The 26662-nt window shown below is 37.3% G+C and overlaps 1 protein-coding gene across 3 annotated transcripts in view; it reads left to right on the top strand.

Moving 5' to 3' along the window:
* LOC127160183 (NACHT, LRR and PYD domains-containing protein 12) overlaps window positions 1–26662 on the top strand; it is a 38909-nt gene that overhangs the window by 3387 nt on the left and 8860 nt on the right. The window contains exons 2-10 of one of the 3 annotated variants that reach the window (XR_007826663.1): window positions 6578–6859; window positions 7000–7041; window positions 7628–9431; window positions 9608–9781; window positions 11537–11710; window positions 11839–12009; window positions 20026–20199; window positions 21172–21355; window positions 22014–22309. Coding sequence is in view for 2 of the 3 variants with exons in the window: in XM_051102836.1 (XP_050958793.1) it covers window positions 6598–6859; window positions 7000–7041; window positions 7628–9431; window positions 9608–9781; window positions 11537–11710; window positions 11839–12009; window positions 20026–20199; window positions 21172–21232 (2862 nt within the window). In the remaining variant the exon portion in view is untranslated. Of the gene's footprint in view, window positions 1–6577; window positions 6860–6999; window positions 7042–7627; window positions 9432–9607; window positions 9782–11536; window positions 11711–11838; window positions 12010–20025; window positions 20200–21171; window positions 22310–26662 lie in introns of those variants that run through there. The other 2 variants (XM_051102836.1, XM_051102835.1) reach the window with 2 other exon arrangements.

Genomic DNA, 26662 nt, shown 5'->3' with positions numbered 1-26662 from the left:
TAATTAGTAATTCATCACTTCCTGTTTCCCTGGGGTATAAATATGACGTGACACAGAGGCCATTTCTCTTATCCACTTTTCAACATGGGAAAGACAAAGGAACACACTATTCAAGTAAGGCAGATGTGTGTCGACCTTCACAAGTCAGGCAATGGCTACAAGAAAATAGCCACTCGCCTGCACCTGCCCATATCTACTGTCAGAGGAATCATTAAGAAGTTTAAAACAACTGGAACAGTGGTAAGTTGTTTCACAGTTTCTGAGCCACTACTTTAGCTTTTTGGTTGGGACAGGGGAACGCATGGGCTAGTTTTGTGAAATGGTCTGTTATGACTAGAACATCAATGCTCTTCCCATGTGTTCCCTCTGTGGACCAGAAATCTATACATACAAGCTCGAGTGGTGCACTTGTTCTGATAGATTCTAGGTTCCTGAGTCCTTCCAACCACACATCGTTTACAGTATGAGACATAGTTTTTGACATATGTGTCCATACCAGACCAAAAAAACCTCTGGCATACAAGGTGAAGGGTTCTGCTTTGGCCTTGATGACCTGCATCATCATGAGTTCCTCTGAGAGCAATGGTTCTCAATGAGTGTGGACGTACAAGCTGGTACCTGACTTTACCAACCCAATCTTTGGACCTGAAGAGAACTCCTTCCTTTACTTTTTTCCCAGTTTTTCCCAGTGCTTTAGAAGTTGCATTACTGGTGCAGTTTCATTGTCCCTTTCTCTACATGATGGTCTCCTTTTTCTGTCAACAAAGAACACAACAAAGGACACAGTGGGATCTGCTTTCTGCTTCATCCGTATCTCCTCCATAGAGAAAACTAGCTGACACCTCCGTGGGCAAAATGATTGTTCTGGGCTAGATGGACACTATGAACTGTACTGATGGCCTCCCAGTTTAGACAGGACTTAAAGACAGCTTTCACCCCTTCACTACTAACCATCTTCAGTTCTTCCTCATTAGATTCCATGCCATTTTCACACATTTGATGGTACACATTCATTGACAATCTTAAAGTTTCTTGGATAGTCTCAGAGGTCACATGTTCAACTTTAGTCTCCACAGCATCACAGACCTCTAAATTTCTGGCAAAAGGTCAGTGGCTCAAATGATCAGCAGGAACATCTTGGTCCCAGGTATCTATCTTAAGTCAAAATCAAAAGGGGCAAGCTTAGATATCCACCTTTGCTCGCAAGCATCTAACTTTTGCTTTGACATTATATACATCAGGGGATTGTTATCAGTTAGCACTGTAAATTTGGCCCCCTTCAGCCAATGGGTGAATTTCACAAACTGCCCACTTCAGCGCATAGAATTCTAACCTATGAGCGGGATAATGGGACTGGGCTTTTGACAGCGTCTTGCTTGCAAAAGCAACTGGTCAGGTTTTGTCTCACCTTCTGGAATCTGACTTAAAACTGCACCAAACCAATACATAGATGCATCTGTGGATAACAGGAACGGCCTTTTGAAGTCTGGGTGGGCAAGAACAACAGTGTGAGAAAGAGCATGCTTTATCTTTTCTACAGCTGTGTCACACTCTGCAGTCCAGTCTTCAGGACTTAGACGCCTAGGGTTGGAAACAAAGCATGTCTTTTGTCCATCTTATGTTATGTACATTTGAATAACAGGCATGAGTAAAATTTACCCCGTGGCGGTTCTAATATTAAATGCTGCTCGGGTCCAGTGGCAATGGCTGTGACTGGTTTCGCTTGTCTTTTGTCAGGGCATTCAAAACTTCTGTGCCCTGTCTTGAAACATCTTAAACACAGCCCCTCTTTAAAACAATGAGTCTTTGTTGTATGATCTTGAGCTCTGCATATTTTATAGGGGACTACAGAGTCTACAGACACAACCTTACCCTGTTTAGCATTCTGTTCTTGCCCCTTCTGCTAAACAAGGAACTGCTCTAGAAGAGAAACTACACACCCCAGGAGAGCTGAGTCCAAACCGCTTGCCTGATTATTGGGAGTGGGCTGCTGTTGTGTCATGCACCAGACATTAGAGGAAGCTTCATCAACCCTTCTCTCTCTATCTACTTGTGCAGACTGCTGGTCTCTGTGGTGGCTATCAATTAAGGCTTGAATTTCACTTGCATTCCAACTCTCCAGGGGTTTACTTTGAAGTGCTGTATACAGACCGGGCTCAGGACAATGCAGGACAATGCCTAACAAACATCATTGTTACTTCGTGACTAGAGTCTTCAACTCTTTTCCCTTGTCTTTTTAGGCATTCATCAGCTAAGTCAACAGCCTTATTCAGTCTGATCCAGTACTCCAAGCCACTCTCTGACTGCTTTGGCAAGGTCTCATAGAGATCTCTCATAGGCATTGTGGAGGAAAGTGCATCTCCAAAATGTTGTCTTAGAATCGAAAGAGATGACATGTGGGTCTCTAGCCACATCAATCAGAGGATTGTTGCAAATACATGTCCTCAAAATGTCTTTGGTATAGCCCATTAGCTTGTCAAGAATCTCTTGGCCCTGTTCGGATACACTAAATCCCTTCTTTTTTAAGTAAGCTTGCATCAGTTTTATCACCTCTAAAGGTATGCGGTTCTTTGATGTCTTGATGCCTGTTAACCCTCTGGGGTCGAAAAACGCGCCGGCGCGGTTTGTGGCCGTTTTTCTGATAACGCCAAAAAGAACTTAAATTTCTCCGTCATTTTTGATCGTACAGATAAGAGCAATACATCAATCGAATCTGTAAGGAATTCACTTTTATTTGTGTACACTCATAATAACAACAACACTCTGTGGTTTTGTGAAATAAGGCAAACAAACAGGGTATGTAGTTTGCTGCGTTGTTGTCTGTGATCGTCATTAAGAAATGCGTCACTAAAATGAACTAAAACTCAGCGAATACTCCACACAGAGACAGGAGAGAGATATCTATAGAAAGCCTGATATGTCTATTTTTGAATGGAGTAGGTCTTATCGAAAACAAATATCATGTGTTAAAGTAATCTGTATGAAACCAACTCCATGTCCAGTCTTTCTCGTGAGACCTAATTATTTTTAATTTGATCACGCCCACGAGCTACTTTCGGTTTGTTATTATAATCAGCCACGTGGAGGCGCAAGCGGCGAACCGCCCACATCAACGTCAACAAAGCGGAAGATTCACTTTACTGTTTATCTCGGCTACTTCATCTTGTTACTGGAAGAAGACGCGCTGTGAGGATAAAGATTTATATTTCCCTCAGAGGAAGAACGCGATGCGATGCACGGCGAGATCCACCGAAAGAGTAAGTCTTTCTTTTATTAGCATACTTACGTTAAAGTGAAACGTTATGAAGTATGTTTCATTTCATTGCATCGAAATGTTTGACGACGACAGGATGTTTTTAATGTTCTATAAAATAAAAATGACGCGATATAAAAGTAATCGTGTTTACACTGTAACACTGAATGACAGAGTCTAAGATTGTTTAGACCAGACTACTGTCATATACTCTGTTCACGAATTGATGTTTATGACGTGCTTAACAGTAGTAAATTAGTTTCCCAGACATGAAATGGTTTTGTATTGTATACTACATACAAAGCATGCTTGTGTTTATGATTATAAATTCTTATTTATTTATTTATTTATCTATCGTATAACAATAGGATAATATACTTTGTTCATGAATAGGTGTTTAACGTGCTAAACAATAATAATTAGTTTCTCAGATATAAAATGCCATTTTTTAAAGATAGTATAAAGCATGTGTGAGTCTATGACTACAGAATCATACTATATGTATATATTACAGATGCTCCTGATATTAACATGCTCACAGTTGTTGTTTTTTTTTTTCTTTTTTTGTCTAGTGATCTGATTCCTGCACCACAGATGAAGGCTACATGAAGAGTGCTATACCAACATTAAATGTTCAACTACACTGTTTTTTTTTTTTATTGTAAGACAATGTCCTGGACTACTGATGATGAGTTTTGTTTCTTAAATCCATGGAAAGAAGCAGCAATCACTTAAATATCAGGTATAATTTACTTGTTTCACTTGTTGAACAGAATCCAGAAAACAGTTTTCAGGAATGACACAAGGTCTGTTCACGTTTCTATGGTTAGATCAGTGTAGTCAGTAATGTGCTTTTGACCTTCATTATGTATGTTTTGATGATACTGTGTTGTAAATAAAATACAAATAGTCTAAAACTCCATTCTTTGAATCTCTCATTGTTTCTACCTGACATTCACAGTCTCATTGATGGGCCATTAGGGGAGGGCCTTTTGTCTCTCAGGTGTAGATCACTCAATATTCATGGTCGTTGTCACTCCCTCGCATATTCCCTTTCAGTCACAAAACATGTCTTAGAAAATTTAAATCAATATATTGTTGTCTGTAAACGCGTGAATGAGATGATTTTCACATCTTTATGTAGAAAAAACTCTAGACTACCACATCCAGTTCTCAAAAGTCTTGTGGACTAATGTTCTGAATGTGTTTCATGGTCTTATTTCAGTGACTTAAAGATTTTAGTTTTTCACTAACCACGCATAAACGTTGTTTTCTCAAAAACACAAACATGTATTTTAATGTTGCTTGCATATTATTATAGCCCAGTTTGTGCTGATTACAATGTAATCAGACTTTAGCCATTAATATGTTTTTAAGATACTGAAAAAAGCACAAATGTCAGGGCATGTCAAAACTTCTCCAGGGCCCCAAAACACCCTCAGACCCCAGAGGGTTAACAGTTAGGTTAAATTTGACAGGTCAGGCTCTGGGGTGAGGGCTGTTGTGCAGTCACATAATCTCTCTGAGCATTTTGCCCAGCAGATCTAAAGTTTGCAAGGATTTGGTTCCTTATTTCACTTCCCAGCTGCTTCATTAAATCTCCCATTGTCTGCCACTGATTCACTTGTTCACCTCCTGGTGGATTGTTTAGTCTTTCTCTATGAGGCACTGTTGTGTCACTACTCATGCCTTGCATAGTTGTGCTACTGGTTGATGGGCGAACTGGAGGAGCTACCACATTTTATTCTAACATGCTGTTTAACTGGGCCCTCCTCCCAATTCCAGTAGAAAACCTCTGCAAGCTTAAAACACCACTCCTTCCACAAATAGGTGTCACATTTGCAGAATTCACTATGTTCTTGTATTTTGTTGTGTGTAAAGCTGTAACTATCCATGTCTAAGTCACACTGCTTTATCTACCCCGAAGTTCACTCAAACCAGCATCAAAACATGTCATACACTAATATCAACCAAAATTGTAACTCAATCTGATGTATTTTAACAGAGCGCATTTGCAACGTACCTGTCTCACTCAAGTCCAAAGCCGTTCTGAGGGAGGGATGCAATTGGGCAATTCAAACGGGAAATGACATCACAGCCCAAAACTCAATATATTATTTTTGAAACAAAAATACACTTCCATGAAGTCTTATGAGGTTATTATTAGTGTTATGTATGAAGAGACATGTAAATAAAAATAAAAATAAAATAAATACAAATTATTTCTTGGAAAAAATTAAAGTTTCCTGAAATAGTCAAACTCAAAACACTTCAAGTACATCCCTATACACTTAAGAATTTATCCGGCTGCTTCTGTCATCTGTGATAGCCCTCTGTAATCTCAGGGTCCTCCATTGCCCCTCAGTTTCAGATTAGATGGAGTAGTCTGTTATTGTCTCCGGTAGTGGCTACCATCTTTCTCTCCAGATTTAGCATTTATGTCTTAGTATTCCCCACTGTTTATCTCCAGTGTGTTTCCCTTATTTCCTTTATTATTTTTTGGCACTTTTTTGCCTTTATTATGACAGGGAGAGAGAGGGGATGGATCAGGAAAGGTCCTCGAGTCGGGATTTGAACATGGGACGCCCGGAGCACAACGACGCTGTATGTCGGCGCGCTGCCCACAAGGCTATCGTTGCTGACATCCCTTATTTCCTTATTTTTCCATGACCTCACATTTTGTCATTGTGCTCTGCCCCCCAACAGTCGCTTTGTGGCACCCCTGGTTGGCCCGTTTATCTGGCTTGCAGGGCATTGGGAAGGATACGTATTGAGTTTCATTTGTTCTGATATGTTTGCCTGCCAGCATTTGCAACCTCAATGATGTAACGTAGTTCGGGTTGTGAAGTTTTCCATAGGGACCCCATGACATCAGTCAACATAATGTTGAATGTGACTCACTGAAAAGGAAATGTCTCAGCTATGTATGTAAGGAGGGGGGGAGTGGCTCGGCATGCAAATTCCACTCGCCAATTCTCATTGGCTTTTTCTTCTAAGCTCAGAGGTTATTGGGGCTCCCAATCATCATTATGCATGGTTAGTAAATAATACCACTTCATGAGATACTGAGATATAGAGATTTTCATGTGTCATGTACTGTACTGATTCTACACCTACAGTATCAGACAGCATTGAGACATTGTGTACAGCATTTTTTTTATTTAGTTAACAAAACTTAAAGCAATTTTAGCTGATTTGTTTAAACAATTTTCTGATGATTCACATTTCTATTCACATCTTCATAATCCAAATAACATTTGAGCACTTAGGTCCACATATTAAGAGTGAAAGTACTTCAGATCTTTTCTTTTTCTTGACCTGCAGCTGTGAGTTGGTGAAGGACGATGGCATCTGTTAAAGAGCTGCTTGTGAACTCACTGAAGGAGTTGGTAGAAGCTGAACTGAAGGAGTTTCATTGGCACTTAATGAATGCATATCATAAGCATATACCAAAATCTGAAATGGAAAAGGCAGATATATTCAACACAGTGGATAAGATGGTGGTGTGTTTTGGACCAGAAGAAGCTGTGAAGATCATGGTGGACATTCTGAAAAAGATGAACCAAAATGATCTGGCTAAACAGTTGGAGAATGAACAAAAGCAAGGTAACATTTAATTCACTGTGACAGTAATGTGATTAAATATTTACATGTGTTACTGTTTGACTTAAACCTCTTTGCTCTGCTGATGTGTTTGTGTGATAAATGTTTTCCAGTGAGTAATTCTCTCTTTCTCTGTCACACAGCTCAGACTGAGGGCTATAGGAACACAACTGTCCCTGTTGGAGGTAATTCACAACAAATATGAAGTAAATAACAATCACTGTCTGTAAATGGAAACAAGAGAAAATATAGCTGTAAGCAACAATTACAGGGCCAGTCACATCAGCGGCAGATCTTATAGAAATGTATAGGAGAGAACAGTGTTTCCGCAGTGGTACCCAGTTCACAATAGTCTAAAAGAATTATGATACAGTTGTTTATTAAAGTTGACCAATAGATGACACTTTCACCAAATTCACTTGGTGTCACCCAATGATTGCAATCACACATGCAAAGGTTCATTTAAGAAGGTTAAAACATATTGTAAATACAGCCTCACCTCCAGTTCGATGCGTTGGATGATGTGAAAATCATTTATCAACTTTGGTAACATTAGTCATCCTAAAGATTATCTCAGTCAGTCCAATGTTCTGGAAAAAAAACATAAAAACATTCAAAAATTTTTAAAATTGAAACCAAGTTGTTAGGGATGTACAGCACTGTTTTCAGCAGTATGAATCTGTCTACATCAGTTATTAATATCATGCTGATATGAAAAAATGTGTCTTTTTTAATGCTTTTTTTGTCTTATTTATTTGTTTTTACTTATAGAGCTGCAAAACTTCTTGAAAACTCACAAAAACAACATAAAGAGGAAAGCAAAATATATTTTTGAGGGCAACAAAGAAAAGGACACAGATCTCAAGGCTGTTTACACAGAACTGTTCATCACAGAGGGAGATATGGAAAATGTCAATCAGGAACATGAGATTCTGAAGATTGATGATATTTTCAAGAACAAAAAAACACATGACAAACCAATCAAATGCAATGATATATTTACTGAGCTGAGGAAAAACAACGAGGAGAAGATTGTGTTGACCAAGGGAGTTGCGGGCATTGGAAAAACAGTCTCTGTGCACAAATTCATCCTGGACTGGGCAGAAGGAAACACCAATCAGGATATAGACTGTGTGTTTCTGCTTCCATTCAGAGAGATCAATGTGATTAAAGACAGAGAGGTCAATCTCCATGAGTTTCTGCTGAAATTTTATCCTGACTTAAAAGATCTGGAGAAATCAATGTTATATAAGGAATGTAAGCTTGCATTTATATTTGATGGACTTGATGAAAGTCGACTACTAATGAACTTTAAAAGTGAAACAATAAACACTGTTGCGGAAAGAGCATCTGTAGATGTGCTGTTTACAAGTCTGGTCAAAGGTACGCTGCTTCCATCAGCTCTCGTCTGGGTGACATCACGACCAGCAGCAGCCAATCAGATCCCTCCACGATGTGTGGGTTTGTTCACAGAGGTGAGAGGGTTCACTGATGATCAGAAGGAGCAGTACTTCAGAAAAAGAATCACAGATGAGACTCAGGCCTCCAGAATCATCTCACACATTAAGATGTCTCGTAGTCTCTACATCATGTGCCACATTCCTGTGTTCTGCTGGATCACAGCCACAGTACTTCAAGATATTCTCACTGAGAACACTGCAGAGAACATCAGCACAACACTCACTGAAATGTACATTCACTTCCTGTTAATACAGATGAACATGAAAAGCCAGAAATATGATGAGCAAGATGAAATAGAACGTACAGAGCATCTGCAATTAAACAGAGAGTTGATTTTGAAGCTAGCCAAGTTAGCATTTAAACAGCTGAAAAAGGAAAACATTGTGTTCTATAAGGAAGATCTGGAAGCATGTGGTATTTATGTGAGTAAAGACACTGAGTTCACAGGAATGATTGCGGAGATCTTTAGGAAGGAAGATGGACTTTATAAGACAAAGGTCTTCTGCTTTGTGCATCTGAGTGTTCAAGAGTTCCTCGCTGCAGTGCATGTGTTCATCTGCTACCTCAACAAAAACATGCGAGAGCTTCGGTTTTTCTTTGAAGATTCGCAAACTACAGCCAGGCAAAGGCTTAAGTTCTTTTTTAGATTTGTCAAATTTTATGACTTAACAAAGAGAGCAACTGATAAAGCAATGCAGAGTAAGAGAGGACACCTGGATCTGTTCCTACGGTTTCTGTTGGGAATTTCACTGGAATCAAGTCAAAACCTGCTCAAAGGCCTGATCACACACACTGAAGACACCAGTGTGAGCATCAGAAAAATAAGTGCACACATTAAACAATTACAAAAAGAGGACATCTCAGATGAAGCTTCAGTCAACCTATTTTATTGCTTACTTGAGCTCAAAGATCATTCATTAAATGAGGAAATCCAGAGTTACCTCACTTCAGAAGAACATCCAGAAAGAAAACTCTCATCTTCAATGTGCACAGTGCTGACCTATGTACTGCTGATGTCAGAGAAGGTGCTGGATGAGTTCAATCCAAAGAGGTTCACGTCACCTTTAAACTACAAGAGACTCATCCCAGCTGTGAGATGCTGTAGAAAAGCATTGTACGTAATTTCACTGACTGGTGTTCAAATAAAAGTTTTGTTCTACATCACTAAACAATTAAATATCAAAATATTATGTGAAATATTTTCCTGCTCCAATTATGAAGGGTACAATAAGTCATTGCTGAAAAACTGAACATCAAAAAATAATCTGGCAAAACATTCTATTTTGGCAGATTTGATGGCTGTGATTTTGATGAAACATGCTGTGAAACTGTGTCTTATGCTCTACAATCGTCAAACTCCCATTTGACAGAGCTGGACCTGAGTTGCAATTGTCTGCGGGATTCAGGAGTGAAGCTGCTTTATGGTGGACTGAAGAGTTCACACTGTCGACTAAACACATTGAGGTTTCACATTCACTGAATCACTATGTTCATATTTGTAATGATTTTGGAATGATTTATAAGTGCTTTGTTGCTGTATACTAATTATAATGTTTTACAGATATACAGTGGATACGGAAAGTATTCAGACCCCCTTAAATTTTTCACTTGTTATATTGCAGCCATTTGCTAAAATCAAGTTCTTTTTTTTCCTCATTAATGTACACACAGCACCCCATATTGACAGAATTGTTGACATTTTTGCAGATTTAATAAAAAAGAAAAACTGAAATATCACATGGTCCTAATTATTCAGACCCTTTGCTCAGTATTTTGTAGAAGCACCCGTTTGATCTAATACAGCCATGAGTCTTTTTGGGAAAGATGCAACAAGTTTTTCACATCTGGATTTGGGGATCCTCTGCCATTCCTCCTTGCAGACCCTTTCCAGTTCTGTCAGGTTGGATGGTAAACGTTGGTGGACAGCCATTTTTAGGTCTCTGCAGAGATGCTCAATTGGGTTTAAGTCAGGGCTCTTGCTGGGCCATTCAAGAACAGTCACAGAGCTGTTGTGAAGTCACTCCTTCATTATTTTAGCTGTGTGCTTAGGGTCATTGTTTTGTTGGAAGGTACAACCTTCGGCCCAGTCTGAGGTCCTGAGCACTCTGGAGAAGGTTTTCATCCAGGGTATCCCTGTGCTTGGCCGCATTCATCTTTCCCTCGATTGCAACCAGTCGTCCTGTCCCTGCAGCTGAAAAACACCCCCACAGCATGATGCTGCCACCACCATGCTTCACTGTTGGGACTGTATTGGACAGGTGATGAGCAGTGTCTGGTTTTCTCCACACATACCGCTTAGAATTAAGGCCAAAAAGTTCTATCTTGGTCTCATCAGACCAGAGAATCTTATTTCTCACCATCTTGGAGTCCTTCAGGTTTTTTTAGCAAACTCCATGCGGGCTTTCATGTGTCTTGCACTGAGTAGAGGCTTCCGTTGGGCCACTCTGCCATAAAGCCCCGACTGGTGGAGGGCTGCTGTGATGGTTGACTTTCTACAACTTTCTCCCATCTCCCGACTGCATCTCTGGAGCTCAGCCACAGTGATCTTTGGGTTCTTCTTTACTCCTTTACATTTAGCTCTTTACATTTAGCTCAGTTTGGCCGGACGGCCAGCTCTAGGAAGGGTTCTGGTCGTCCCAAATGTCTTCCATTTAAGGATTATGGAGGCCACTGTGCTCTTAGGAACCTTAAGTGCAGCAGAATTTTTTTTGTAACCTTGGCCAGATCTGTGCCTTGCCACAATTCTGTCTCTGAGCTCTTCAGGCAGTTCCTTTGACCTTATGATTCTCATTTGCTCTGACATGCACTGTGAGCTGTAAGGTCTTATATAGACAGGTGTGTGGCTTTCCTAATCTCAAGGATGATCAGAAGAAATGGACAGCACCTGAGTTAAATATATGAGTGTCACAGCAAAGGGTCTGAATACTTAGGACCATGTGATATTTCAGTTTTTCCTTCTTAATAAATCTGCAAAAATGTCAACAATTCTGTGTTTTTCTATCAATATGGGGTGCTGTGTGTACATTAATGAGGAAAAAAAATGAACTTAAATCATTTTAGCAAATGGCTGCAATATAACAAAGAGTGAAAAATTTAAGGGGGTCTGAATACTTTCCATACCCACTGTAGTCTAATTGCACTCCATAAATTGTCTTATAAACTATATGATCTATCTGATAAACTGACATTATATTGCAGTTTGTTTTGTTCTCTTCACAGGCTATGTGGCTGTAATCTCACTGCTCAGTCTTGTGAGAGTTTATCATCAATTTTAAAATCCTCGAATTCTGTCCTGAGAGAGCTGGACCTGAGTAACAATGACCTGCAGGATTGTGGAGTGAAGCTTCTCTCCGATGGACTGAAGAATCCAAACTGTCAACTGGCGCTTCTGAGGTTTGAGTTCAAATACTTGATTCTTTAATTTTTTAAAAATTAATTACTAGTTAATTAAAGTTACTTACTTCAAAATAATCACACTAAGATTTATTATGTATGTAATTACTGTGTTATTCTTGTTTTAGATTTTCTGTATGTAATCTCACTGCTCAGTCCTGTGAGAGTTTGTCATCAGTTTTACAATCCTTAAACTCCAATCTGAGAGAGCTGGATCTGAGTAACAATGACCTGAAGGATTCAGGAGTAGAGCTTCTTAATGGACTGAAGAGTCCAAACTGTCAGCTGGAGAGACTGAGGTAAATGGTTTTCCATAAACTAATTAACAACATGCTGTCACAATTAATGGCCATTGAATCTGTGTCATCTGCTCTCAGATGAATGCTTGAATGAGAGAAATGCCATTTTCAGGCTTTTTTTCTGAGTCTGTAGATGTGGATTGTATTGAGATTGAAATGGCAAAATGGCCTGAAACAATTACTAAACAAACTGCACAACTGCTGCATTTTCAAGGATAGCTTCTGACAGTACTGAACAAGCTAGTAACCTTATCATTCTAGCTAGCTTTCAAAATTAACATGGTGTTAGTGTGATTATCAAATTGTGAAGGTGATTACATATTTTAAAAAAATGTATGATTATATACATATACAATATACAGGTGAAGTGTGACACTGTTCATTGACACAAGAAAATCATGTCTCAGAGTGACTAAGTTTTAAGTAAATTCTGCTCCACATGAACTCATCTCTGCCAGCGCTGTGAGTTTGGATCACATATAACATGGATTTAAAATCAAAACGTACCAAGTTTGTAATGAGAATTGTTTATAAATCTGTTGAAGCATCAAAAAGCTTTTCATGGTTTTCTAAAATATTATAAATTATGTAATATTTTTTATATACTTTATAAAATTAATTAAAGCTCTATTGTTTAAAGATTGAAAGCAAAAATATTAGGACAGACATAAATTAAGCATTTCATTCTTACTGTTTTCCATAGTATAGCATTGAATAAACTGTAAACTCTGTGATTTATTTGTAATTTATTTGTATTTGTTAACCTGCAATAATTAAATGTTAAATAATATGAATATCCTTTATACATTTAATCCCATTGTGTTAACCGATGTCTTTGCTGCCGACCTACGAATTCAACCATACCAATAAGCAAAAATTACTCAAGATAATCTAACATTTGTTTTCCTTTTTTTATTGCTGAAGAGTTGACACTTTTTTCTTCTGCGGTCTACTGTATAGGCTTTTGGTGTGAAAAGGCTTTTACATTTGCCAAAAATAGAACTTTTTATATTAAAAACAAACAAGCAAGCCCTGCCCAGATTTAAAAAGTAACGCAAAAGTAAAGTAATGCATTACTTTCCATAAAAAGTAAGTAACATAATTAGTTACTTTTTAGGGAGTAACTCAATATTGTAATGCATTACTTTTAAAGGTAACTTTCCCCAACACTGGTAAGACCTCTAAAAAGATCATCAAAAAAGATTCAACAACTAAAAATCACATACAAATTAATTAAAACAAGCTTACTGCTAGCCAAGCTAACATTCTGTGACAGTTACTTCAGTTAAGAGCAACATGGGCCTATCTAAGGCAGAGACATTTTTTAAAAATGAGGAGCTGGAGATAATATATCCAGCAGAAGTTAAATCTACAAAAGACAAGAAAAAGATGAAAGAGATTATCCTGGGAGAGAACCCAGAGATACTGCTGTTTGATTACAGTGGACCAGAAAACAATCAGATGTAACAGTCCGGTGTAACCTGCTCTTCTTTACTGAACACCCATCAGCCTGGCACACCACCCTCTGCTGGACCATGACATGTAAAAGAAAAGGAGGCATCAGCAAAGGCAGACAACTCACTCTAAAGGGAGAGAATGACACATTGTTAATCTTTATCATAATAGCACAGTTATGTTCCAGGGACTGGAATCCAGCCATAATGAATTCCAGAATAGCTTTAGAAACCTTAAACAGGAAGTTCAGAAGATTAAGGGGGCTTATTATGCTCTTTTACAAAGTCTTGATTTTGTTTTGGGGGTGTACTAGCACATGCTCTCATACTTTGTGGTTCAAAAAAAGCATTATTTTTCTCAAGTCATGTATCTTAAGTAAAAAATAAAATAGCAAAAATACTGTTTACAAGTATGTACAACAAAAATTGTCCCTGAGTGTTTAAAAAATTATGCATTGTAAGGAGATATACAAGTTGCCATCATTTTCTGCAAATGAATTTTGCATGGAGAGGATGGTGATGCAAAAGAGCATTGACATCTAGTACTCCAACACAACATGTAGGCTGAACTCTATATGCAAAAAAATGGTGCTCAAACCCTACTGTGTTCCACCTCTAAATAACAAGCTTGACCTCAGTATTAATAGCTATGATGGTTTGAACGAGTCCAAACTCAGACTCACCATCTTTTCTACTGATGAAAGAAAGACATGCACATCTTGGATGACATGGGGGTGAATAAATTCAGGATTTTTTTCTTAATGTTAACTAATCCTTTAAGATCTCCATTTGTGTTCCACAAAAGAAAAAAAAAGACAGCGATACTGATATCATATTTAGATGTTTTAGCCTAATGTTACTCATGATTGTTAAACTTTAGATATATTATTTAATGTTTGTTTTGCCATTGCTAGCGTTTATTGTTTTATGCCATTTATTCTAATCTGCCCATTTCCTGGGGAAAAAAAAACTGATCTTTGTACTGAATATAAAACCATTTTTTGATTACCTTAAGTTTATTGGTGTTTTTCTCTTATTCAAATTATAAGTGATATAACTAAAATTAATAATTAATTAGGTGAAGTGTGCAGTGTGGTAATTTATATTGCTTATTATTGTCTATAGGCTATTTTAGTCATTTAAATAACGTGTTATCTTAATTGATTAATGACACTGTATTATAATATTACAACACCCAAATACTGTATGTATTTACTTCTGTCTAATTTCATCAATGTTGGCTTGTTTAGCTTATATTGATGGTAATGAAAAATGATTAGGGTAGCCTGCATAAAAATCTGAATCAGAATCAGAAAGAGCTTTTATTGCCAAGTATGCTTGCGCATACTAGGAATTTGTTTTAGTGTCATTAGCTTCCAGTACACAGAGACAACAACAACTTACAGACAGTAAACATAAGATGAGAAAAAAAATGCACGTATGTAAATATAAACAGACAAAAATTAGAAAAATAAATTGAGAAATAAATATAGATGACAGAATAGAATAGAATAGAAAAGAATAGAATAGAATAGAAAGAGGTAGAGATGCAGGGAGGGGGTGGTAACTAATAAATAAAAAGTTATTGCACATTATATTGCACAGTGGGGGGAACATTTAACTGTTCATAAGGAGAATTGCCTGGGGGGAAAAACTGTTCTTGTGCCTGGTTGTCCTGGTGTTTGGGGCTCTGTAGCACCGACCAGATGGTAAAAGTTCAAAAAGAGATTATGACTTGGATGTGAGGGATCCAGAGTGATTTTCTGAGCCCTTTTTTCACTCTGGATGAATAAAGTTCTTGAAGGGTGGGCAGGGGAGCACCAATAATCCTCTCGGCAGTCCAAACTATTCTCTGTAATCTTCTGAGGTCTGATTTTGTAGCTGAGCTAAACCAGACAGTTATTGATGTGCATAGAACAGACTCGATGATGGCTGAGTAGAACTGTTTCAGCAGCTCCTGTGGTAGGTTGAACTTTCTTAGCTGGCGAAGGAAGTACAAACTTTGTTGGGCTTTTTTTACAATAGAGTTGATGTGAGTGACCCACTTCAAGTCCTGGGAGATGACAGATCCCAGGAGCTTGAATGTGTCCACTGTAGCCACAGTGCTGTCCACAGCCTTGAACATAAAACAGCAGGACAAAAAATATAGTAGATGGCTAGATGACATAAATGTAGTAGATGACTAAATGACATAATCATTTTATGACTCTAGACACTTATTATGACAGTGTAAGTCATAATAAAATCATATTACTCACTTGTTTTAACTCATTTGTTTTAACTCGTTTTAACTATTTTCAGATATTCACATATCTGGCATTCCGCCACTGTCTGATACTTAATCAAACTGTATTAATCTGTCATACCATAACACGACTATGTGAGTACATATACAATGGTTGTCTGAGGTAATTTCACGTCACTAATTTTGGCCTCTAGTAGTTTAACAATATTGTTGCCATGAAAAAAGTTATAATTCTGCTAATTTAACATAATTAATAATGAAAACATTTTATAAACAACAAAATGACCCAACAAACTCAGCCCAGCATTTTGGGTTAAAAAATAACCCAGCATTTTTTAGAGTTATCTTTTTAGCAGTCTCTGTCCACTTGTTTGGTGCACACCAGGGTTTTGATGGCAGCATTCACACTTACTCAAACGAACCACACTAACAGAGCTATCACACCAGGGTTCATTTTATTTAAACCAAACATGACAAGTGTGAACACACCCTAAAACTAATTCAAAGCAGAATAGGAGGAAAGACGTATGACATCATAAAAGACATATACAATAGGAACAAATTTTGTGTCAATGTCAATGACAGACAGACTGATAATTTCAGTCAGACCAAAGCAGTCCATCAAGGCTGCAACCTCAAGCCGACTCTTTAATATCTACATTAAGCCTCTGGGGTCTGAGGTGACTTTGGGGCACTTTAGATGTTTTGACATGCCCTGACATTTGTGCTAATTTCAGCTAATTATAACATACAACTGGCCAACATATATATTTTTTGTATTCAGCACAAACGGTGCTACAATAATATGTGAACAAGATGGATGTACATGTTTGCATTTTTTAGAAAAAAAAATATTATGCGTGGTTAATAAGTTTTAGGAAAGTTTTAGTTTGGTCATTTGTATTTTATTTACAACACAATACAATCAAAACATACATAATGAAGGTCAAAGATTATTGTTGTACTCACTGACCTAACCACAGAGATGTGAACGGACCTTGTGTCATTCCTGTTTAGCAAGTCAAACCAGTAAACCATACCTGATATTTAAGTGTTTGCTGCTTCTTTCCATGGATTCAAGATAAAAAATAAAAAATAAAAAACATAGTCACAGAGCTTATTTTACCGTAGAAAATCAGTGAAAAATAACATCTGATGTTGGTACAGCACTCTCAGAAGAAAACTGTCTGAAGGGACTCCAGTAAAAATCAGCAAGATTCATCTGCGGTGCAGGTATCAGATCACTAAAAAACAAAAACAAAAAAACATCTCTGAGCATGTTTATATCAGAAGAATCTCTATATAACGATCTTGTAGTCACAGATTCACGCATACTTTGTACTATGTAAAAAGGACGTTATATCTGAGAAACAAATTATCGTTTAACACATTATAAAACTATTTGGGAACAGAGTGTTATTAATAAACATGATCTAGACATACTTTGACTCGTAGCTTTCATCGTGTTACAGTGTACACTCATATTACTTTTATATCGTATTTTGATTTATATTATATAGAACATGAAAACTTGGTCACGTTGTATAAAATTTAGATACAATGAACTACATATCATTTTCAAAATGTAAATGTGCTAGTAAATGTGTTCAAGCTTATGTCAAAATAACATGTTAACTAATGCAAAAAAGAAACATTACTTACTCATCAGACTGATCTCTTCCTCTGGATCAGCTGCGCGTCGCGTTGTGTTCTTCATCTGAGGTAAATTCCGTGTTATTCTTCTCAGCGCTTTTTTTTTTTTTCTGAATGTAAATTCTGCCATTCCTCTCAGCGCGTCTTCTTCCAGAAACGAACAGTAGCCGAGATGAACTTGATGAAATGTCGAGCTTTGTTTACGACGATGTGGGCGCTAACGCGGCACCGCGGACGTGGCTATTTATCATATCAAAAGCAAAAGCAGCTCCTGAGTGTGATTACATTAAAAATAATTAGCTCTGAGGGAAAAACTAGGCATCACGTTGGTTTCACATGAATTACTTTAGCACAGAATATTTGTTTTTGATAAGACTTTATCTATATATATTTATTTAAAAGTACAGATATCAAGCTTTCTATAGATATATCTCTCATGTATGTGTACTGAGTATTTAGTGAGTTTAGGTTCATTTTATTGACGCATTTCGAAAAGCCATTCGCGGAGACAGTAAAGACTGAGAAAGCACCCTGTTTATTTTCTTCAATTTAAAGAAGAACACAGTTCAGTTTTTATTGTGAGTGTGCACAAATAAAAGTATACACTTAATGGTTTCCAATGATGTATAACACTTATTTGTGTGACCAAAATCGACAGAGTATTTTTAGTGTCTTTCACACTGATCTTAAAAAAGCTGATCACACCGCCGTGACCGTCGACCCCAGGGAGTTAATGAATTGGCATCAAAACTTGAGAAGTCCTCTTATACTAGCCTGGCCCTAGAGGGCAAAGAAATCAAATGCCTCCTGTATGCTGACGATTTTCTGCTCTTGTCACCTCATAAAGCGGGGCTACATGAAAGCCTCTCAATTTTAGAAAATTACAGCAGAGACTGGGCCTTACCAATTAACATGGAGAAATCCAAAATTATGATCTTCCAAAAAAAGCCTCACCTTACTGACAAAAAATATAGTTTTACAATCGGGGAAACACTTCTTAATCATGTCACATGTTCTAATTATTTGGGTCTCACAAGTTCAGCTTCTGGTCAATTTGATCTGGCAATAAAACATCTGACTAATAAGGCACATAAAGCTTATTACACTATTAGAACATCACTGTTCAAATTCAGCCTACCCATTAAATTGTGGCTAAAAATTTTTGACAGCATGCAAAAGGCTCAAGTGAATGCCAACCAGCCATTTAAAGGTAAAGGTGCAAACTCATTGGTTCATGTCGCATATGTGGCCAATCAGCTTGTGCCAAGTTGTATAAGGCTGTGAATATCATCCGTTACGTTAATGCCTGTCACACTGCGTCATCTAGAGGTTCATGAAACAAGTAGGCATTTAATTTGCAAATACAAAAAAAAACCTACATTTCAAATATATTTTGATACAAAAATTCAAATATTTATTTATATATTATATAAATATTTGTCTATTAATATATTAGTTTGCACTTACATTGCTTAATGCATATTTATTTTGACAAATACCAAATTCTCCTTGTTGACTGTTATGGTTAGAAAAACAAAACATTTATTCAAATTCTGAATGGATTAGTCTAGAAAGTACGCAATTAGCACTTCCTTTATAACAACTTCATGAGATCACTATGAACTTAAGTGAGTGACAGATTATAATCAATGAATCTCTCTACACTGCACAATGAATATCTTATTTACATCATGTCTACACTTTATTATAATGAGAGCATTCACGAGCATGCAGAACTAAAAAAAATCTAGAATGGCCAATCTGAAGTGTTTAAGAAATCAACAGAGATGTCTGTGATTGGTTACATTGCTCAAAGCTACAAAAACATGTTGAAATAAATGTCTGACTCTTTCCAGAGTGCAAACGCAAATACGCACTTGAGAAGTTGCCAAATGTGTTTTGCCAATATGCTGTTATTAGTTTCAACAGTGGGTGATTTTGGTTGCATGGGAAAATGCACATGTGGCATCAGAGCTTGAGAACAATGTCAACGCTGAACGACTGAGAGTTGGCAGCCCTGGTTAACCCTTAAATGCATACCTCGGGTCTTTAGCGACCCGTCATTCACTACCCTCTCCCTCCTTCCTTTTTTAAAGTTTGACATCATCATTTTTTTAGTATTCCTCAGTATTCCTTGATGTATTATAAGCAATACATCACAAAAATAAAATAAAAAAAAAAAAATATATATATATAAAAGAATATCTTTTTTTCTGATTATTTTTTTAAAAAGTGTATAGGGTTGCTAGAGTAACTGTTCTTAAAATATCAAGAGAGTTTTTCTGTTAGAAGTTAGAGATTATGTGTAGGAATATGTGATAATGATTGAAGAAACATTCATGCATTTAAGGGTTAACTGTCATTGAAATTTTTTTTATTATTATATTGTGTTATTTGAACAAACAGAATGTGCCATGGAATATGTGGCTTGTGTATTGTGTATTATGGCAAGCCACTGTAGCTTAAAATGTTCCTAGGCTTCATGTTGCTAGGCTGCAACAAACAATTCTTCTGATAATAGATTACATTTAACTTTTTTTATAATAATTGTATATTAATTAACTAATTGTCAATTATTTTGATGATTAATCAGTAGGCTTTGATAAATTATTCAGCTAATAATATGGCTGTTTGTTAATTTGTTTTTGTTTTTTTTCTTCACAGGCTGTGTGGCTGTAATCTCACTGCTGAGATCTGTGGAACGTTGTCATTAGATCTACAATCCACAAATTCCTGTCTGAGAGAGTTGGACCTGAGTAACAATGACCTGCAGGATTCTGGAGTGAAGCTTCTTTCTGATGGACTGAAGAGTCCAGCCTGTCAGCTGGAGAGACTGAGGTAAATAGTTCTCCATAAAATAATTAACGAAATGTTAAGACAATTGACCATTGAATTTTGTCAACAAATGTTGCGTCTGCTCTCAATAAAATGCCAGAACTAGAGACAAAAGCAACATTCGTGAGCATTTTGTTTTCCATATTTTTACAGAAGTCTGTAGAGATGGATTGTACTAAGATAGAAATGGCCTGAATTAATAACGAAAAGGACTGCAAAACTGCTGCACAGCTAGCAGCACTATCTAACGGCTGTGTGCAGATAGTCAAAAATGAGATGGGAGTTTTTTGACATTTTTTGACCCTAACTGTATTGTCCTGGAGTTCACATGCGCATCGCATAGCTATAGAAGACATTTGAAGTTAAAGGAGAAGTCAACTTCCAGAACAAAAACTTATTACAGATAATATACTCACCCCCTTGTCATCCTAAATGTTCTTGTCTTTCTTTCTTCAGTCGTAAAGAAATTCTATGGTGCCCCAAGTTTGAACTTCCAAAAAGCACTTTAACCCTCTGCGGTCAAAAAACGCACCGGCACAGTTTATGGCAGTTTTTCTGATAATGCCAAAAAGAACTTAAAATACTCCATCATTTTTGATCGTACAGATAAGAGCAATACATCAAATCTGTAAGGAATCTACTTTTATTTGTGTGCACTCATAAAAACAACAACACTCTGTGGTTTTGTGAAATAAAGCAAACAAACAGGGTATGCAGTCTGCTGCGTTGTTCTCTGTGATCGTCATTAAGAAATGCGTCACTAAAATGAACTGAAACTCAGTGAATACTCAACACAGAGACACAAGAGATATATCTATAGAAAGCCTGACAAGTCTACTTTTACATGAAAACAAATATCATGTAGTAAAGTAATCTGTATGAAACCAACCCCATGTCTAGTCTTTCTGGTCAGACCTAATTATTTTTAATTTCATCACGCCCACGAGCTACTAACACTTTTGATATTATAATCAGCCATGTGGAGGCGCAAGCGGCATACCACCCACATCAACGTAAACAAAGCAGCGAGACTTGACTGCATTGTTTATCTCGGCTACTTGCATCTTGTTACTGGAAAAAGACGTGCTGTGAGGAGTAAGATTTATATTTCCCTCAGAGGAAGAGCGCAATGCGACGCACGGCGAGATCCACCGAAAGAGTAAGTCTTTCTTTTATTAGCCTACTTACCTTAGTTGTTGTGTTACTGTGACATAACTTGTAGACATTATAGTAGTTAAATTTTTTCCAAACTATAATTCCTGACTACATGTGCAATCAAGTGAAACGTTATGAATAATGTTTCATTTCATTGCATCGAAATGTTTCACGACACCAGGATGTTTTTAAATGTTCTATAAAATAAAAATGACGCAATATAAAAGTAATAGTGTTTACACTGTAACACTGAATGATAAAGTCTAAGATTGTTTAGGCAAATCTACTGTCATATACTCTGTTCACGAATAGATGTTTATGACTGGCTTAACAATAATAAATTTGTTTCCCAGACATGAAATGGTTTTGTATTGTATAATACATACAAAACATGCTTGTGTTTATGACTGTAAATTTATTTATTTATTTATCTATCTATCGTATAACAATAGGATAATATTAGTTTATTATTAATACTCTGTTCATGAATAGATGTTTAACGTGCTAAACAATAATAATTATTTTTTATATATAATTTAAATGCCATTTTTTAAAGATAGTATATGTGAGTCTATGACTACAAAATCAAACTATATGTAAATATTACAGATGCTCCTGATATTAACATGCTCACACATTTTATTTTTATTTTTTTCCCCTAGTGATCTGATACCTGCACCACAGATGAATGCTACATGAATGGCACATGACGAGTCCTGTACCAACATCAGATGTTCAACTACACTGATTTTTTTTGTAAAACAATTTCCTGGACTACTGATGATGAGTTTTGAAGCAGCAATCACTTAAATATCAGGTATAATTTACTTGTTTCACTTGTTGAACAGAATCCAGAAAACAGTTTTCAGGAATGACATAAAGTCTCTTCACGTCTCTATGGTTAGATCAGTGTAGTCAATAATGTGCTTTTGACCTTTATTATGTATGTTTTAATGATACTGTGTTGTAAATAAAATACAATAGTCTAAAACTCCATTCTTTGAATCTCTCATTATTTCTATATACTGTAACTAATGTTCTAAATGTGTTTCATGGCGTTTTTTTTTATTTAAACGCAAACATGTACATTAATGTTGCTTGCATATTATTGTAGCCCAGTTTGTGCTGATTACAATGTAATCAGACTTTAGCCATTAATATGTTTTTGTGGTGATTTTAGCTCAATGCGAAATGTGTATAAATAATTACAATTAATTATGATTAATTACAATTATTTATATTAACTGCCAGTAGTATCTGTAGCAAAATAAATTTTTCCATCAACTAATCTGTTTGCCCAGTGAACATTCAGCATAATTTTTATATCAACTCTAAGAAATTATATTTTCTTAGCCAAAGTAAATACAAGTAAAGTTGCATTAGAGCATGTAGCTCGAATCGGAATCGTAAAGGGACATTTATTTGCAAGGCAGAATCAGAATCAAAACTCATGTAATTTGTGCACAATAGTTTATTAACGAAGGACTAACACATAACTAATCTAAACAAACAAACGTGAAATCACTCATACATGGGGGAATGGTCTGTGAGAAGCAGTTAGAGAGAGATAAGGAAATGAAGCTATGAAAAGAGTCAGTTAGCCACCTGAGTGAAACCATCAATTCTGTCTACAGCTTATACTAAACCTCTGTTTGTTTAGTTAAATGTAGGATACTTGCATTGCCTTGGTCGTTGAACAAGTGTCCAAATGCAGTCTCAGGTGAAACTCTTGATGGTTTGGAGCAGTGGTGGTTTTGGAATTGCAATCACGTTCTTCCGGGTCTGAAGTGTGATGAACTCCAAAGATGTTCTGACTCGATGGTGACTGGGAGTTTATTCCCATGTGAAAAGTGAAGAAGAACCAAGAGCTGAGAGGGATCCAGCTGAAGTCCTGTGATCTTTGGGGAATGGAAAGACAAGGCCACAAGGCCTGGCGCGTGCTTAGGGAAGTCCTGAAGAGTTCTAGCTCATCTTCTTAGGTTCTCCAAGAACCACTGACTGGCTGAGGCGAGTCATGAAGATGAATTCCAGGGTTAAGTGGAACTGTCTGGCTCTTTGTGGTCGAGAGCCACAGCTCTGAATGTCAGAACCTGTTGGGCCCGCCAGGCACGCCCTGTGCCGGCTCAGGCTCCCCATGGGTTCCTCCACATGGGCAGCAATCGGAAGATGTTGCAGACGAGTGAAGAGAGTGAAGAGAGAGAGAGGCGATCAATCATTTGATGCCTTTAAGCTCTCTGTAGGCTGCGCCTCCAGGAGGTCCACAAACCAATGGTAACTTTCACCTTTGGAGGAAAAGTTTACAACTCTTTGTCTGTGAGCCTGGTAATTTGCATATGTAATTTGATTGGGTGTTGATGCAAAACTACTAAAGTTTCTTAAAACACTAACATGTTGCAACGGTATCAACATATAATATCCACCATCATTTAGATGATCAAAATACAAATTCAAAGAGACCAAACATGGCATATGTGGGTTATACGGCTAGTCATCTATCATAACACATGTGCAGTAGAAAGACAAATACAAATACAATAGGCAAAATTAAAATACAATGCAGTAATACTGTACACAGTGACCTGGGCTATGTGTGATAGGAAGGTCAAAGAAAGGTTTGTCTGTGAATGAATAGGAAAGTGTCTATTTCTATAGGCATTGTGTCTTTCCTATGGGCAAATGCAGCATGGGCAAATGTGCATTCCTCTGGGCAATAAAACCTCTTATCAGATGGTCGTCCTGGCAACTGAGCCCTTTTGGGGTGTTAGTTGCTTTGGGCGTTGTCTCCAGAGCTCCACCATATAGCTGACTTGTTGAGTTTAAAGACTATTTGTTTGTATGTCTGATTGGTCCAGATGCTACATTTTTAAGATACTGATAAAAGCACAAATTTCAGGGCATGTCAAGACTTCTCCAGGGTGCCAAAACACCCTCAGACCCCAGAGGGTTAAATGCGGCATCAGACGATTCCAAATGTGGTTGTAAATGATCCCAGCCAAGAAGGGTCTTATCTAGCGAAACAGTCAGTTATTTGCTTTAAAAAAAATACAATTTAAATACTTTTTAATCCCAAATGCTCATTCTTGTCTTGCTCTGCCTGAACTCTGTGTATTCTGGTTCAATTAAGATATGTCCAAAAACGTCTTCAAAACTCATGAACATCTTGGATGACAAGGGGGTGAGTACATTATCTGTAAATCTTTGTTCTGGAAGTGGACTTCTCCTTTAAAAAGTATATAATTTTTTTTTTTTCCAAATCACTGATTGTTCCACTAGATAAGACCCTTCTTCCTCATCTGGGATCAACTCAGAGCCCTTTGAAGCTGCAAATAAACTGCATTTTGGAAGTTCAAACTCACGGGCACCATAGAAGTCCACTATATGGAGAAAAATCCTGAAATGTTTTCCTCAAGAAACATAATTTCTTTACAACTGAAGAAAGAAAAACATGAACATCTTGAATAACATGGGGGTGAGTAAATTATCTGTAAATTTCATTTCTGGAAGTGAACTTCTCCTTTAATTGAAGTGAAATATGTGTAGGGGCACATCCTTTTATCTGTTTGAAAGCTCTCCTATGTGAAGCTCTCTGAAGCTGATTAGGCAAGTGTGAGTACAGATGAATTTATAAATCTTATTTATTGTAGTGGGAGGAGTTACAATCACCTGAGCAACAGCCGATGCTCGCTGTTACACTGTAGTCTGCCTGAACTATGTTTGAGCTCCATTCATCACTGCCTGTTAAGGAGATTTGTGCTGAATGTTGTGATGAATGTAACAGTTCACTAAACTAAGAAAAAAATATAAATTGAACATTAATGCAAAAAAAAAAAAAATGGAAAAAATAAATCACTGTGTCATTTTTGCACAAATCTCTTTTGTGGTCGGGAATAGCAGCAAATTCTCATTGGATAGTGAGTTTTTGATTGACAGCTTCTGGATCTGGAGGTGAAGATTTTAGTGTTGTGTTTACAAGTGCTACTGTGTGAATCTGCAAGCACTGCTTATTTAAAGGGGTGATGTTTTTTTCACTTTTTAAACTTTAGTTAGTGTGTAATGTTGCTGTATGAGCATAAACAATATCTGCAAAGTTACAATGCTGAAAGTTCAATGCAAACTGAGTTATTGTATTTTAAATTCATAGCAGTTTAATGGCAACAAAAAATGGCTTGTAGGGACTATAACAAGCTTTTTCCAGGGTTGGTGACATTACAAATTGAGATATTTACATAAACCCTGCCCCCAGGAATATAGAACAAAGGGGTGAGGCAAGAAGTGAGGAAGAGTTGTTGTCATGTTGTCTGTGGTTTTTGTTCACCAAAAGCAAGTGTTTTTGGTTATTTTAGAGTACAAGAATACTCTGTTAGTTTTAGGAAATTTCTAAGTTCAGCTGATGGTAAACTGTAATTGGCTGTTAATGTTGAAAGCCTGTCATTGGTTACAAAAGAAATGGGGTGTGGGTTTTTGGGCTTTTACTGTGTATTTGCATGTTGTTTTGAACGTGCTGTAAAACAGGGACATTTCCAGGGACAGCTCCTGTCTGGGACAGGACAACAAAAACTGGGAAATGGGTGTCCCCAGTAAACGGGGACGTCTGGTCATCCTAACATCTCATTTTTATCCTCTTTTATTCGTTTGGGTTCCTCTCTCTCTCTCTCCCCCTCTGTTATCTTTTGGGGCTTCCCCGTTTGTTCCGGCGTTTGTTTCCAGTCCAGTCCAGTGAACCAAGTTTCCGCTCTGCCCAGTTGGTGTAACGTGTGCTCTGCCCTTAGTGCTCGCTCTTCTCGGATTGTCTCTGTGGATCTGACCCGTGCTCTGGTTTTCGATGCTGTTCCTGGCTACCGTCCTCATCTCTGTCTGCGCCTCTCTCGACCCTTCTCCGCTTGACTATTCTCCTGCCTGCCGATTCGGATTCGTTGCCCTTCTTCTCTCCTGACGCTTACGGAGGCTGAGCGCTCTGCCTGGACGGGGTTTGGATTATTTTTGGATTTTGGAACTGTGCCCTTTTCTGTCTACGGACTATTTATTTTGCTTTTGCCATTTTTGCCAGGGCTACTGGCTAATAAAATTGTTCTCTGCCTCATCCGCTCTTGGGTCCTTTCTGTCTTGACACACAGCTGCAGCGGGTACTGCAAATCGTCTTGAGGTAATAAAATATGATGAAATTCATATTTTGTGTTAAATTATTTACATATGTGGCAAGTAGCTGTATAATAAGCAAGATAATTTCACAGTGGGGTCTTGTATCACCCTGAAAATGTTTCTTTTTACATAAAAATCTAGGGATGTACCGAAATAAAAAATTCTTGGTTGA

The sequence above is a fragment of the Labeo rohita genome, unplaced genomic scaffold (assembly GCF_022985175.1).
Source record: "Labeo rohita strain BAU-BD-2019 unplaced genomic scaffold, IGBB_LRoh.1.0 scaffold_30, whole genome shotgun sequence".
Taxonomy (NCBI): Eukaryota; Metazoa; Chordata; class Actinopteri; order Cypriniformes; family Cyprinidae; genus Labeo; species Labeo rohita.
This window is presented reverse-complemented; position numbering and strand designations above follow the sequence as displayed.